The 15,392-nt window shown below is 38.8% G+C and overlaps 1 protein-coding gene across 6 annotated transcripts in view; it reads right to left on the bottom strand.

Moving 5' to 3' along the window:
• Nucleotides 1-15,392, bottom strand: part of LOC117584822 (disintegrin and metalloproteinase domain-containing protein 10) — a 93,479-nt gene that overhangs the window by 76,272 nt on the left and 1,815 nt on the right. For all 6 annotated transcript variants that reach the window (XR_004573875.1, XR_004573874.1, XM_034273946.1 and 3 more), the window contains exon 2: nucleotides 7,590-7,622. Coding sequence is in view for 4 of the 6 variants with exons in the window: in XM_034273946.1 (XP_034129837.1) it covers nucleotides 7,590-7,622 (33 nt within the window). In the remaining 2 variants the exon portion in view is untranslated. The remainder of the gene's footprint in view (nucleotides 1-7,589; nucleotides 7,623-15,392) is intronic.

Here is a 15,392-nt window from a genome sequence, read left to right as displayed (position 1 = left end):
GAAATTTCAAACAAAAAGTAGTTTCTACATATTATTTTGCTCAGTGTAATTGCTTTTGGATCAGCCTAAGTCAATGAATGGAACCCTCCCTTGCCAGTACCTGCTACCCACACAGAAACAGGAAGCGACACGTAAACAAATTTTAATTTTTCTCTTGCTCTTGCACTCATCACATCTGCAGCAGCAGGAATGACAAAAAAGGAGAGGACAAATCCAGGAATATCCCTCTATCCCTATCCCACTCTCTCTCTCTCTCTCTCTCTCTCCCTTTCTCTCTATAACAGAAATGCACTAACTGACTGACTCTGACTGACTAACTTCTTCGACAGCCGCTTCATCTTTATTTCATGTTTCAGACTTAATTTCTTTTCTCTTTTTTGTGCAATTTCCAGTTCTGTGTCGCACAACTGGCGAATGTTTCCTCCCCACTCTCGCCCCACCCTTTCGCTGTGACTCCAAGGACAGTTCTGTACGAAATCCTTGACTCTTCTACATTTGACACTTTGGATATCCTGTGCCCGGAGATCCCAGCTCCAGCTTTAGAATCACTCTTTTTTTTGTTGTTTTTTTTTTGGGAACAACAGCAAATTTCACTGAGATGCGCTTCAATGCTTTCTTTTTTTTTTTTTGCTTTTCGCTTGCGTTTTCTCCCCCTTGATATTGCTTTTTTCTTTTTCCAAGTTTTTGTTTTGTTTTATTTTCACTCTGCCCTGCCTGAATAAACAATGGAGTCGGCGGTCCGACGATCCTGAATAATAGATTTTTAGCTTTTGATTGTATTTTGGTGACGATATTTGACGCAACCCCACAAAGAGAAAAACAAAAACAAAACAAAATCATGAGCTGCGGCGGAGAGCGCATAAAAATTAAATTGTACAAAACACAAATTGAAATTGCCAAGGCAGCATTAATGTGACTTTTGTGGGTGTTTTCCCGTTTTCCCGTTTTCCCGTTTAAACGTACATTCGCGATTTTCTTTTCGTTTTTTCTTGATTGGCTTATGGTTGCACCTGGAAATTGGACGTTTTCGGCGGCAAAACTGTCACGACATCCATGGGATTTGCCATTAGAACACGACAAAGCGTGCACAGTTTTGGGTGAAAATTGGGAAAAACTGTTAGCTAAATAATATTATTGTTGTTGTTGTTTTCGAGGGGATTTACGAGGCGTGAATCGAATAAATGGAATATTAAATCGGTTGCATTTTTTAATTAAAGGATTCAATTATTTATACAGAAATGTCAACTGGTAATAAAGTTGCGGATATATTTCATATTTTATTGTATTTTTGTATGGTTCAAAAATGTGGTAAATATTTACATAACAATAAGAACAACACTGATTTGTGTGCTCAGATCATAGGGTGGCTGCGCACTTTTTTCTTATTTGTATTGTTTAACTACCTTGAGAAGGACAAGCCAAATAACTCCAACATCCATTTTGATATTCAAACACTTTGACTTTACGATTACAGATACCCTTGGCCGCATCAACCTCTGACATTTATTAATCGGTTTCTCAACTCCGCATAGATTTGCGTTTGATTACAATTTCCGAGTATTGATCGTTGAATTTCTGACTCTCTATTTTGGAATCCGGGGTTAATAACATGCGGCCATAGTACAATGAACACACAGCCAAATGCTCCAACGAACCGAAAACAGCGAAAAGATACAGAGAGATGGGGAGAAATGAAGTGAGAGAAGAGCCCCAGAGATTGAAAAATGGACAGCGATGAACGCAAAAACAACTGGACGATGAAATTGTGAAAATACAAAGCAAAAAAAAACTGCAAAAGCAAGAGAAGACAATCAGACAGCAAAAACAAAATGCTGCATTTCACTATCGTGCGGCGCGGCGCGTATAAAATGTTTGGACAAATAGATACAATACGAAATAGATTGATGGCTTGAAATGTTCATTGGTTAATTTACTCTAGACATGGAATAATAATACTTTTAATTATATTTTTTTATGGCCAAATTTAGGCAGTTGGGACAGGGAATGATGAGAGCATTTTATTTGAAGCTTGTTGCTTGTCTCTACCCAGAGCCGAATGGGAAAAATAAAAATCATTAACTGAAGCTGGAGCTGGTGGTGAGCCTCCTCATTATGGCTTACTGATTGCCTTACTTTCGCTTTTCTGATTGAATAAATGAATTTTCATTCATTAAACCTACGTTAACCTACTCTCCACTGGCGGCCTCTCACAGGGTCCAGTGAGCCTCTGGCAATCCCCAGTGTCTGGACTGTCTGGTGGCCATTATTTATATTGAGCATCCCATACATAAGTCTGCGATTTTCCTTTGATAATTAAGTTGTGTACATTAGTTCTCTGGTTGCGTGTTTGCCCAGCTCTGCGTGTGTTCTGTTCTGTTCCGTTCCGTTCTGCTCTGCTCCTCTTTTCCCATTTTTCCACATTTGTTTTTCTTTTTTTTTTTACAGACATCTGTGGGCGGTGGTGGCGCCTGGAGGCGTTCAGAGTGTAATGCTTATATTAGCAACTTGTGTCTGATAACCAAGTTATACTCGTATGTGGGAGGGTACTGTGTGTGTGTGTTGTACCATCCCGCCTGTTGGGGGGCATTACCAACATCATAATTACCCCAGCATAAAAGCGTTTGTTGTTTCGCCCCTGTGCGTGTGCCTTTGATTAGCGTCGTGTAATGAGTTTTTAGATTGTGGTAGATCTCTGATGACTACTCCTCGTCCTGCTGTTCTCGTTCTATTTGCTTAGTGTAATGTGGCCACAATTTGCAAGGAAAGTGTGTAATGTAATCATTAGAATGTCTCTGGTGTCCTTTTGTTGATTTTTGCGGTTTATTTGCTAATGGAACTTGGGGACAAACTGTTGATATAAATTTACATAGTTATGTATTTACACATATGCCAGGGTAACTACCATTCAAGAACATTTTTTACCACAAAGAGAGACTTAAATGATTAAAGTACGATCTACACTGGGTCTTCTGAATCTCATTTTCCAGCTTAAACTTTGCTCCAGGAACTAGATTTTCTTTAAACTGCAACAATTATAAATCACACTGTAAACACACAAAATGAGCAGCTTTTGGGGGCAAAAGGTTGTAAACAACACAACAAAATGCGAAACAATTAGTAAAACATTAGAAGAGCTCGGCTCGATGCCATCGATGGGCTCCTACAACACAAAACATTCAATGTCCTGCCCGTACGGTATCGATGCCGTTCGGCGTCTCTGTTGATGCTGTCTGTTTTCTGTTTTCTGTTGTCTGTTGTCTTTTGCTGGTGATAACAATGAACTTGCCATAAAATCGGAAATAACACAGACTGAGACCGAGGCTATGCGCAGGAGGAGGCACTGGGGAAAGGGCCTGCAAATCACCTCATAAAGCGGCAGAGAGTCGAACAGAACGTGGCATGTAATAAAAACCAATTTAAGAACCTTTTAACAAGCCTATAGAGGCAGCTGAAACCGAACAGATCCATGTTATATCTACTCGATGCGGTAATCAATGCTATTCGGAAAGTCCTTGCCACCCATCGAAATGCCATTCACTGCAGGACACAAAATGAAATGAAAATCCGGTCGGACAGCGAAAAGAAGGGGTTTAGCAAAAGGCCGAGCCACAAAACACAGGCAGAGACTACAGCAGTAGACAATAAAATAAAGTTGATTAAATCCCCCGGTGACAAAGTTGTTTATTAGCAAAAAATCCTGGCAACGTTTTCTTTTTTGCGCTTTTGCGCTTAGAAAGATATAGAATATGTAGAGTATGTATTATATGTACATATATGTATGTATATGTATATAACTAATGTATATGCATAGCAGACAAGATAGAAGATAATCCCCGCCGTCTTTTGGCAAACGTTTGCCAGACAATGCCAAACCAAAAGCCTGCCCAAGAGACCCCCAGACAACACGCTTTTGAAGGATATTAAAAAGCGACTCACACTAGTCAACATAAGCGAGGAAATCCCAAAGGGTTTTGCCAGTTCAACTTTTGGATTTTGTACTTTGTACAGTGGAAAATATGCAAGGAACAAAAATTAAAAAGAAAATAGAAATTCCAAAACTAAAGACTGAAAATAATCGTGTCGGAATAACTGATATTTCTGTATATCTTAAGATGAAAATAATCATTCGGTTCATATGTGTACTCAGTGCAGAAGTCAGGTGGCAACACCGAATTTCATAGTCAAAAAATAAGCAAACGTTTCTCGCAACTCTTCATCTTACATTTTGTGTCCATTCAACTTGAACTTATTTGTTGGACAGTGTAATCAAGAGCAAACAAAATGCTTAGCAGCAATGCACAAATATCACTCCAGGAACGAAACGCTGTGGACCGCCAACCTCCATCCTTCAGCCAGGCACAGAGAACATCCATTCCCCAGCGAATCAGTTGCCAGCTCGCGTATCCCTGGCTGGGACGTTGGCAAAGACAACGGATATGAATATACCCTAAAGCTATCAGACAGCGTAAATGAGCGTGTATTGAAGATAAAAATTGCACCAAAAGAACGGACGCAGCACTGAAGGATACTCTCAGAGAATAAAGAGTGGCAGAGAGGCTGAGAGAGACACACAAACGGCACACAGAAACTGCAGCAAAGCACAAAAGCAAACAAAACGTGGCTAAATAGCAGCATGGCTATGGGTATGGCTATGGGTATGGGTATGGGTATGGTTCTATTCCGAGCTAAGAGAGAAAGCCACCCATCGACCCGTCCATCCAATCCTGCCACTTCAACATTCAGCTCTCAAACTCCAGAAATGTCTGCACTGTCTCTGATACGGCAAAATCTGTTTGGCAAAACAAAACCAAAAAATAGAGGAGAAAACAGGGAGGAAAATGGGAAAACAAAACAACAAAATGCTCGAAAACACAGCAACAGGAAAGTTTGCAGCGCTTTGCGTCGGTTAGAGCATTGCATTCGGCTGCAACATGACGCGGGGATAAGGCTTCGCTGATGATGCTACTCATGGAAGGGGGATGCACAAAGGGAGACATCCCTGAACGCGGAGGTGAAGGGCAATGAAATCACAGCTTACAAGCGACTATTATGGTGGAACATTGAAGCAACTAAACAGTTTGTACATCTGCAGGACATTTGCATGTAGATGCGAACAAACTAATTTGATCCACCATGAAATTTACATAAGTAGCTAAGTAAACCTTTAAAAGAATGTAGCCGTTCCCGTTCGCTTATGTGTAATTTCTGCAGAGAATCAACGTCGCACATTTGCCAATCGCTTATGTGCAATTTTTACAACAAATCAATGTCTTTAAAGTAATGATTTAAATTGTAACAGAGCTTGCAATAAACATGAAACTATTGTGTGTTTTGGCAACAGAAATATGTGCCACAATTTATGTATTTTTTTTCTGAAACTTACAACATTTTCATAGCGAATTGTTGACGTTTGTTGGCCAATGCAATATGTGAGGCAAAAACCGCATGTGTCTGCCACATTTCTTCACCTTTAGCGCTCGAATCAGCCAAGCAAAAACTTTGAGCACAAGTACACACTCCACATGCTCCGGGTACAAACTCTCATAAAACGACCTTTTTATATACATTTGCTTTGGGGTTGTATGTCTGTCCATCCGGTGGGGCAATCAGCGGAATCTAACCGCCTCATCATCTGCCCCCATAATAAACTTCATAACTCCTAGGTCCAGCAGCAGCTACAGCTCCTGGTTCTGGAATCGGTTAAGGGAGTGTGCCAGGACTGTGCCACAGACAAAATAAAAAACAAAAACATTGTGTCGATTGCGTGGGCGTTACCGGCGGGGGGAAACGCCATTAACTGGTCATACCCCACGGACTGGCAGCACTGTTTTTTCATCTGGTTTTTTTATGGCCCTTCGCTTGAAGGTCGCTGTCTTCCATTTCGACGTACTCTTTTATTTTTTTGTTGTTTTTTGTCTACGAGTCCGCCACATAATCGTATCAGCCGAAGATTTGTAATATGAAGCGGAAGAAATGGACGATAGTTTGTTGGCCGCAGACATTTTTTCCGCTTCTTCGTGGTTTTTGCAACTCGAGTGATGAATGCAAAGTCATTGTTGCCACACTCAATTGCCATGGGAATTTATTGAGCAAGGTGATGCCTTGGGGGGCTTGGGCAGCCACATTCCCATTAATCGGAGTTAAAACCTTTATAAATAATAATCTAAATATAAATTCCGAGTAATCTACAGCTAGAATGATTATTTTCGATTCAATTTATGAACTTGAAAACTTCGTAAAACGAAGTCCCGCCTCCATATAACCTTTAACCCCTAAAACCCCTTAACATAACTTAGAATTAGCTGCATTTCGGGTGCAACTTTTTCAATTTAGTTTTTTTTTTATGACAACAATCCCACGACGTGGTGGCCAAAAGTTAAAGTCCTCGTTAAAAACCAAAAAAAAAGAGATAATGTGTCTGAGAAAAGTTTACTGATTCAACCAATTTTTAAACACACACGAATGCAGACAGAGAGAGAGAGAGAGCCAGAGAGCCAGACAAACAAAGTGGAGACAGACACAAAAAACCATTCCATTGACCGCAGAACAGGGAAACAACACCCGTAAAAAGATGTGAAAGGAAAGGATGGAGAGGCAGAGTCGGCAGCTGGTCCGGATCCGGGACCAGGACCGCCTGCCTGGTTCCTCGTACCAAGTAAAAACTCATCAAACTATATTTTCAATAAATAATGACAGCCGATGGACCTTCGCCAGCCCGCCGCCGCCCCCCCAAAAGAGTGTGTGCGAGGGCTGCTGGAAATGGCGGCCATTTTGTACGAACGCCTCCCCGCCCACAAAGGCCACAACTTCATTGATTTTACTCCCTTTTTTTGGGGGGAGCCACAACCGCGACAAGCATAAAATTGAATCATAAAAAAGGCGAATATTAAAAGAAGAGTACGAGTTCGAAATATATTTCAAATATATGTACGTAAGTGCCACGCCTCATCTTCTGCTTTATCCCTCCAGCATTTGCATGAAAGAAAAACAAAACAAACAAAAAATGGTAAATTTCTTTGTCGTCAGAGTCAACTGACAAGTCAACAGCTATGCAACCTGCCTCGGAAAAGCGGAAAAGCGGAAAAGCGGAAAAGCGGGAACAGTGGAGACTTTTGAGTGGCTTTGCGGCCTAAACGAATTCTAGAGCTACTCGACGTCAGGTTCTCCTACAGTTTTTTCTACCACTCGTACAACTCCTTTTTATGCTTTTTTTGTCGGCTCTTCTTTGTCGGCACATATTATAAATTGCACTATGGGGAGTGCGTGTGAACGGGCCAAACAGCAAAAAAAAAACATAATAGAAAACTGCACATATTGGGGTTATGCGTCTCTCTGTCTATAGGGTGGAGCGGTCATAGGAATGTGGCTGGGAATTGTAGAATATATTATAGATATAGAAATAGAGAGACTACCCTTTAAGAGAGTTTGCCCCTGATGTACGACTTAGGATCAAAATTCCATTCATTAATCGATATTTTGCATACTAAAAACTTTGATATGGATTACGTTTCGATTTTCAAAAATTGATTTCATATTTACATGAATATTTTCCTAAAATAAAGAACAAAATTATTTAACCATTCGCTTACCTCTTTTAACTCCAGAAATATCTTTTGCGTAACCTGAAATTATACCAAAAATGTATAAAACTTTAGTTAATTTCACAAGTTTATTAATTATGTATGTTGCCCTGGTATTTTTTTGGGTAAAAATATTCAAACAGCAACAAAAACAATAAAAGAAAAACCCAGAAGCACCCACTTATTCAGTTTGAGTTTTCGTTTTCTTTTTTTCGCTTTTGTTAGGAGTACACGCAAAAGTATTCAAATTAAAAACCACTTCAGAGGGCGGAGTGTTCAGGTTTTGGGTAGTGAAGTGCAGAAGGGCTGCTGGGTGGGGAAAAACGTTTCCTTCCTGACAGGCCAAAAAGGCTGAAAGAAGCAAACTTGTGAAGGGTTCGGCGGTGCTCAGTGCTTTTCCTCAGACCTTTTCTCATGACAGGCGGCAAAAGGGAAGGAAACAACCGGAGCCCCAATCTCAACTGTCACTCTCAAACATTAAAATGTCGACAAAAGTCTCTCTCAGGTCAGACTTGCATTTATTTTACCTTTAAAACTGTGAGGAACTTGGGTAATTTTCATAATATTTTATAGGTTCAAGACTCAGTAGAATAGAGTAAGCTGTGAAATGAAACAAAGAGAGCCATGTTTAAGATAAATAATTCAAATAATTTAAGCATCTATTAAATGCTCCCAACAACGAGACACCACAAACCCACCTCGAAAATGCAATGAAAGCTAAATCTGAGGTTTAATTAAAATTCCCATGCACATTTAAGCACATTTTGTTTCCAATGTAATGCATTTTCATGCACAAATAAATTCATTGCAAACATTTCGATTCACCAATTATCATCGTACGCATATTTTGGTGTATTGATTGATTTTTTTTGGCATTCGTTTTGTTGCAGTCACGAATAATTACCGCTAAACATGCAAATTTCTATTCCACTAAACCACAAACTGCATAACAATCATAGCAGGGAGGTCAAGGGCATATCAGACACGTGAATACCAATTGCCAATCAAATTTCAATCATTTTATTGTTTAGGCAGGGAATAAGTACTAGAAACATTTTATTTATGCATGAAAATTCAGCATTTATAGCAATGCTACTCCGTGAGAGAGTTATATACATTATACCCAATGTTATGTTCTGTTTCTGAACTCGTTTGATCGCTAAAGTCTCTCTTTGTCATTCAAAAATACGTTTGATTTTCACACACGAACCAGCGGCGGAACTTTCACAGACACATTAAGTGCCATAGGCTATAAAATCTTTAGATGAAGCAAAAGAAAGAGAATATTTATACTCGTAAAAAACTAATTCATTTTTCTAGATTTTAATTCATTAGAGAATATTTTTTTGCCAGCGTTCAGGCACTTGAAAGCCCGAGACAAAGGCGACTGTCTTTTGTCTCTCCTTTCAGTCGGAAGTCCAAAACACTTTTTTTGTTATGGCCGTAGGCACTCAAACCCTCCTTCGTACCTCCCAGGAGTCGTCCCGCTGCACACAAAAGCTGCAGCAAAATGTCAAAATGCCATGCAAAAAAGTTGCCATGGCATCTGTGGAAAGTACATAAGTATTTATGTATGTACGTGTCCCCCATGTAGATGGGAGCAGCACTGGTATATAAGAACGAGGCTGTGTGTCTGTGTCTGTGTCTGCCTCTGACTCTGCCTCTGTGGATTGCAGAGCACTAAATTACTAGTAAATCCTGCGTGTGCATCCCAGCCACCATTAATTTTAGTGTCTGTCCTTGAGTGAATGTCCCTAAGTAATTGAAAACGAGTCCTTTTTATAAAGGGAACTTTAAATGAAAAATATAAAACATTTACAGCAGAATGCGAAGCTTTTAAGCTGTGATAATAAAACTCTGAAGCAGTTATCGCAAAACTATTTTAATTAGCCCTTTTCTTAGTTATACTCAGTGAAGAAACTTTGAATTAAAGAACTAATGAATTTCTTGATGTTTTCTGACCCAAGCAATGAGATTTATGGGCAGGCTTTTAATATAAATATTAACTTGTTCACATAATATATTATTTAATGTAAATTACATTAAATTAAAAAAGAATTCATACATTTATTGTGATGTGAGTAACAAAACTACAGCAATAATATTACAAACTTAATGGAATCTACTACATGGAACGTCAGCGAACCATATAAATCCTTGCCGAGGGCCATTTGGATTGGGCAGCGGCCATCACCCTTGCACAAGATTATTCTTTTGCGATTAGAGATCCAGTACGGAGATCTATTGTTAATGTTGCCCTGACCCAAGACCCAAGCAATTTGCATGTGTAACGAGGCTGACGATGATTATAATGATGCTCATGATGAACTCCACGCACTTTTTGCAGGAAATGCCAGTCAGATCGTTACACTTTCGTTTCATTTTCTATGTAAATGGCGTGGGTGCTCCCTTTTTCGTTGTGCTGCGCACATACATAAATCACATTTAAATGAACTGAAGCATGCAGACATACACATACAGCGAGCCCTAACCCCTTTCACCCCCCTATCGTATATTTACTTTATGGCTTTTGTTCTGTAATCGTTTTGACCAAATAAAAAACACTGAGTAAAGGAATTAATATATTTCCTGATGCCTGCAATTTGGTTTCACATTGTTTGTGGAAATTCCCTTCGACTGACTATTTAATTCGATTTTTCGATTCGCATTTCTACATTATTTTTATTTCGCGTTAATCGGAGTTCCACACTGTCGACGGATGGACAAATGAAACCCCGGCATTTCGTATACGAAACCGAATCCGATTTTTGGCGGATTTACATTTGCATTTATTTGTCTGCCTGCCTGCCGCTTCCAAAATAATTTAAAACAATGCGAATATATAATGACTCGATAAAGTTTTCGCTGTTGCAGTGGATTAGCGCTGTCGATATATCGATTTTTGTTCGAGGAATTTCCAATATTAATAATAATAATAATACAAACAAACCCCCAATTCTGTTTAAATTTCTAACAGATTAAATCGAATGTTCCAGGCAATTAAACCCAGACGAAACGGAGACGAAAAGCACTAAAATTTCATTCTTATTAATAACAGCAAAGCCTTGGAACATTTTGACCAACTTGTAAGTAATTGTTCCTTTGTTCCTCTCGAATGTCTGTCGTGGGCTTGCGGTATGTGTTCTGTGTTATGAAATGTGAATCCGCTCTGCGAGTCTCATGTGTCGCTGTGCGCTGGCGAGTGACTTTAATGCTTGGGGCGCAACGGTCACACATGTTCCAACCAGGGACCATCGAAGGCCGGAGAAATTATGAGGTCGAGAAACTGGATTACTACCCTCGCTGTTCCAACAGCAGCAGCTGGTGGGATGTGGGATGTTGGCTGGGATTTGGAGTGGGGTTTTTGTGGTTTCAAATATCACATTTTATATACAGAGAAAAAGCAAAGCAGAAGGCAATTAGTGTATGATATACACGTAATATTCGAAGATAGTTTTGCTCTATTAAAACGAATTTTGCATGAAACATTCTTTCTGCCCATCAAATAGAGGGAAAAATATTCTTACCAGACAGTATTTCCTCTCTCCATAGAACTACACACAAAGTTGTTAATATTTTATTTTATTTCATTTTATTCGTCTTCTGTTGGTGAAAATATTTTTGATTTTTGTTGGCTGCTGGTTCGAAAAAAACAAACTGAAAAAAAATAAGTCCGAAAAATCGCTTTCAACTTTATTTGCATTTGCATTTACCATGGGCGGCATGGGCTACCTCTTTTGGATGCATAAATCAACAGATATTCGGGTGTGTTTTTTCGAAGCAAAATAAATATCAAGGCCATTAAGGGAATTAAAAAAGTAACGCCTCTAGTACCAGGTACTACTCTTATTTATAGTGCACAAAAATGTATCTATGGGATGGTAATTCAGATGATGGAAGTACAAGCCACATAGTATATTTTTGTGGAACTCGTTTTGCGGGTAAAAACATTGCCCTGCATATCAAAATACCACACGCAGACACCAACTCTTTTTCTGACCACAAAAGTTTTTTCCTTTATTGGCAGCGCACAGTCTGTGCGCTTGTAAGGCAGATGCCAGAGGGAACACAGAAAGCAGATACATAGATAGACAGGGATTCCAGAAACAGACACAGATACGAACGGGAGCATAATGAGGAGCATTAAAACTAATGAAAATCAACTTTGTCGGGGGAGCGCTCGAAAGGGATGGATGGCTCTCTTGGATGATGCTCCAATGAGCCCCGTGCAGCATAAAAATGTCGACTTCTGTGGCAAAGCGTAGACAAAATAAAAATAAAAGCAAATGCCTCCCCATCATCGACCTTTCCCCCCCACAAAGAGAGCCCTTTACCCAGGAAGCAACAATAAGAAAATTGCGAAACAGACAAAGTGGAAAAACGCATAAAGGCAGAAGACTAAAGAAGAAGAATGGGCAGAACGGAGTGGAACGGGAAAGCCGAATACTTGTTTGCCCTGCCAAATGCCAGAGAAAATACAGATACAGAAATCGCTTGAACATTTATTAAAAAACTAAAAAAAATGAAAATGTATCAAAAAAGGAATAAGAATTGGGTAGAAATTAATACAAAATAAATAAAATAGTTCTAATATTCATTTATATTTATAAATATTCAAGCAGAGAAAGCAGCGAATAATGCATAAGTTTTCAATGCCAAATGGTAACTATTATTTGGTGCCAAATTGTCTTTAAATGGAAAAATCACATAATACATTTATTAATGGTTCTTTTGGGGGCGAAAAGCACCTTTCGGGCGCTACATAAATGTAACTCCGTGTCTGTATAAGTAACCATAGTATCCCTATACATATATGCACATAATTTGGTGCCCTTTCGAGCCAAAATAAATGTGAGTCTGCACTTGAATGTAAATGTGAAATGCGAATGCGAAAAGCGAATGCCGACACGAAAATGTGCTTTGACTGCCGTCTTCCCGGACCATCTTATTCTTCTCTCGAGGGTTCTCTCCCTTTGCTGCTTTTCCTCCGCTTTTCCTTTTTATTTCCGCTGGCGTGTATCTTGGATCTGTATCTGTAGCCTGCGTCTGTGCATAATGTATCTACGCCGTGGCGCTCGCTTTGTTTATGCTTCCAAAAACAAAAAAAGAGGAGAAAAGAAAAGTTTTTATGCCTTTGTCTGGCGGTAGTCTCGTTGTTTATGTACGAGTTTCCCCTGTAGCCCACGCTATATCCACTGTATCTCTGTGGCTTACCGCACAACTTTAATAATTTAATTAAATTCCACGCCGCCACACACCACCCCCTTCTCGAGGGTCGTGGGCCAAGATTCCCGCTTTGATTGTTATTTAGGCCATTTGGCATAATGAGGCAGCATAATTCTCTCATAAAATCCAATTCCAGCGGATTTTTAGTTAGCCACGAAGTTGGCTTTTTGATTGAATTACGGCAGACACTCATATGAATCCGACTATATGAAGCCTCTACACTGAAAGATGTTCACAAAATATATATGTAGAAAGTATCTAAATAAGAGCTCTCACTTTTTGTACTCTTACTGGAAAAAAATAAACTATTAAGTCAAGGAAAAATATATCTTAAATTATATTAAAATATATTGATATGTCAATCCTTTTATTTAAGCAGGACAGTAATTAAATCCACTGTTGAATCTCTCCTACTTTTTAGCCGTGAGTTCCCTACAATCCGTACGGATCTTCTTCAGTAGAAACATTTCACCTGTTTCATCTCAAAATTTAAATGTTTTGTCCTGTTTTATTCAATTTGTTTTTTATTTAATGTTTTATTATACTTCCGATATTTTTCAATTTATTTATTTATATTTTTTATCATTTTTATTTTCTTTCAATTTCGTTTTCATTGCTTCACTTTTGGTATCAAACTCTACCTATTCCCCGTTAACTTGTATAACCTTTACACCCAAAAAAGAAAGAGACATTCCACATCACACATTCAAGCTGACATGGGGGGATACCAGCGGAATAGATGTGGTAACCCATAACCCATCTATCTGCGCACCTGCCACTCGCAGTAGCAGCTCCCCTAGAAAGCAATTTACATCCACAGTCAGAATGAGCGTCAAGAGTCAGTGTCACGCCCTCTTATTAAAGCTACTCATCAATTTGAAGTGCCTGATTCAGCCGCAGCTTAAGGGATTTACCCGATACGTGTTCATATGTATATGGAATGCATATATTCTTTTTATTTTTATATTTCCCAATGCGTATGTGTGGCTTTGGCTCTTGGCAAACAATAAATGTCAGAAGCACATTCATGACAAGTGTAACACATTTCGCTGTGGGAGATACATTTGTAACTGGCAGATACGACACCAAATACAGGACTCACAGCAAGTCTATCTATCAACTGAATGGGGATAGCCGACGTGTAAAAGCTATGGCATATGTGGGTCATCTCTAACACATTTCGAGACCACTCTTATTGTGGGAAATCCGTTCCATGAAATGCATTCAAATCCATGCCGATTTTTGATTAATAAACAAAAACTATAAGCGTATTTATTTTTAATTCGCTTTTTATATTTTTCTCATCACAGATTGGGAGATGTTGGATTATAATCCAAACTTCAATATAAATAATAATTTGGAGATCAAGAGCTTCATTTTCTCCCACTTTCATTGGCCATCGACACAGCTGACATCTCTGACTGAGAGGCTGCTTCATTATTTTGCAGCCAGCTTTTGCACTTGGCACGTACCGCAAATAAAGCAAAAAATAAAAAAGAATAAGAAAATTGCATAAATGCTCCCCCCATGGATTGTAGGCCCACCAATCCTACACGTTCTCCTCCGCATATGTATGTGATTTATGGCCAATTTGGCTTGGAAGTAGAACAAAAATTTACTTGAGAAAAATGTCAGGGCAGCGCTTATCAATAACACGAATATGAAGACGCCAAAAATAGCTCTGACTCAATAAATGCATTATCGCGTGGAGCCGGGAGGTCAGAATAATTGGAGAACATCTGTGACATGCGAGACTGTGTATGTACAGGCTAAAGTAGGCGCTGGCCAATTGGGAGGCGTACAAGTAAATGTTTAATGAAAATAAAAAAGTCTAAGATAATATAAATTAGTTTTAAAGTTATTTTTATAGGTACTTTTGCTGTAGCTTTATCTGCATCGATAGCTTAATCATTATTTAAATTGTTTTTATTATTATTTCTTATCATTCGTGCGTGTGGAACTATCTTAATCTGTTTCCTTATCTTTTTCTTTACTCGAGATATATTTAATTCTATATTTCTATCTGGATGGAAGTGTAGCTCAAAATCTATCGCTGTGTATCTTCATTCGTATCTGTGAAGTTAGATAATCATCTTTAACACTATCTACATATTTATCTAAATCTGTATTCGTGCCTCGATCTTTTTTCCTAGTTATAAATTTATCTGTACCTCTTTCTAAATCGTTTTTCGTAGACTTATCTGTATCGACCTAATTTGTAATCGTTATTCGTACATGTATCTCTTGTCTTTATCTCTAAATATATCTTTATCTGCAAGTGTATCTGTTTATTTTATTTGTATCTCAAAACTGTTGCTCTAAAGAGCAACTTTTTTGCCCTCATATATTTGTTGCGCTTCCGTTTGTGGCTTCGAGGGCGACGATAATGGCAGACAAGCAAAGGCAGAGAGAGGGAGAGGGAGTCACTTTTCGTTCCGATTGTATCTGTTGCACACACAGATACATTCTGCATGATTTATAAGGTTCTTTTTATATGAGTTTTTTTTGTAGCCCAGACAAAACAGATAATGCCAAGACATTGACCTTTTTTCTTTTGCTTTTGCTTGCGCTTTGAAATACTAAAAA

This window comes from Drosophila guanche, unplaced genomic scaffold, assembly GCF_900245975.1.
Source record: "Drosophila guanche unplaced genomic scaffold, DGUA_6, whole genome shotgun sequence".
NCBI classification, from domain to species: domain Eukaryota; kingdom Metazoa; phylum Arthropoda; class Insecta; order Diptera; family Drosophilidae; genus Drosophila; species Drosophila guanche.
The sequence above is the reverse complement of the archived record's forward strand: the minus strand, read 5'-3'. Positions and strand labels throughout refer to the sequence as shown.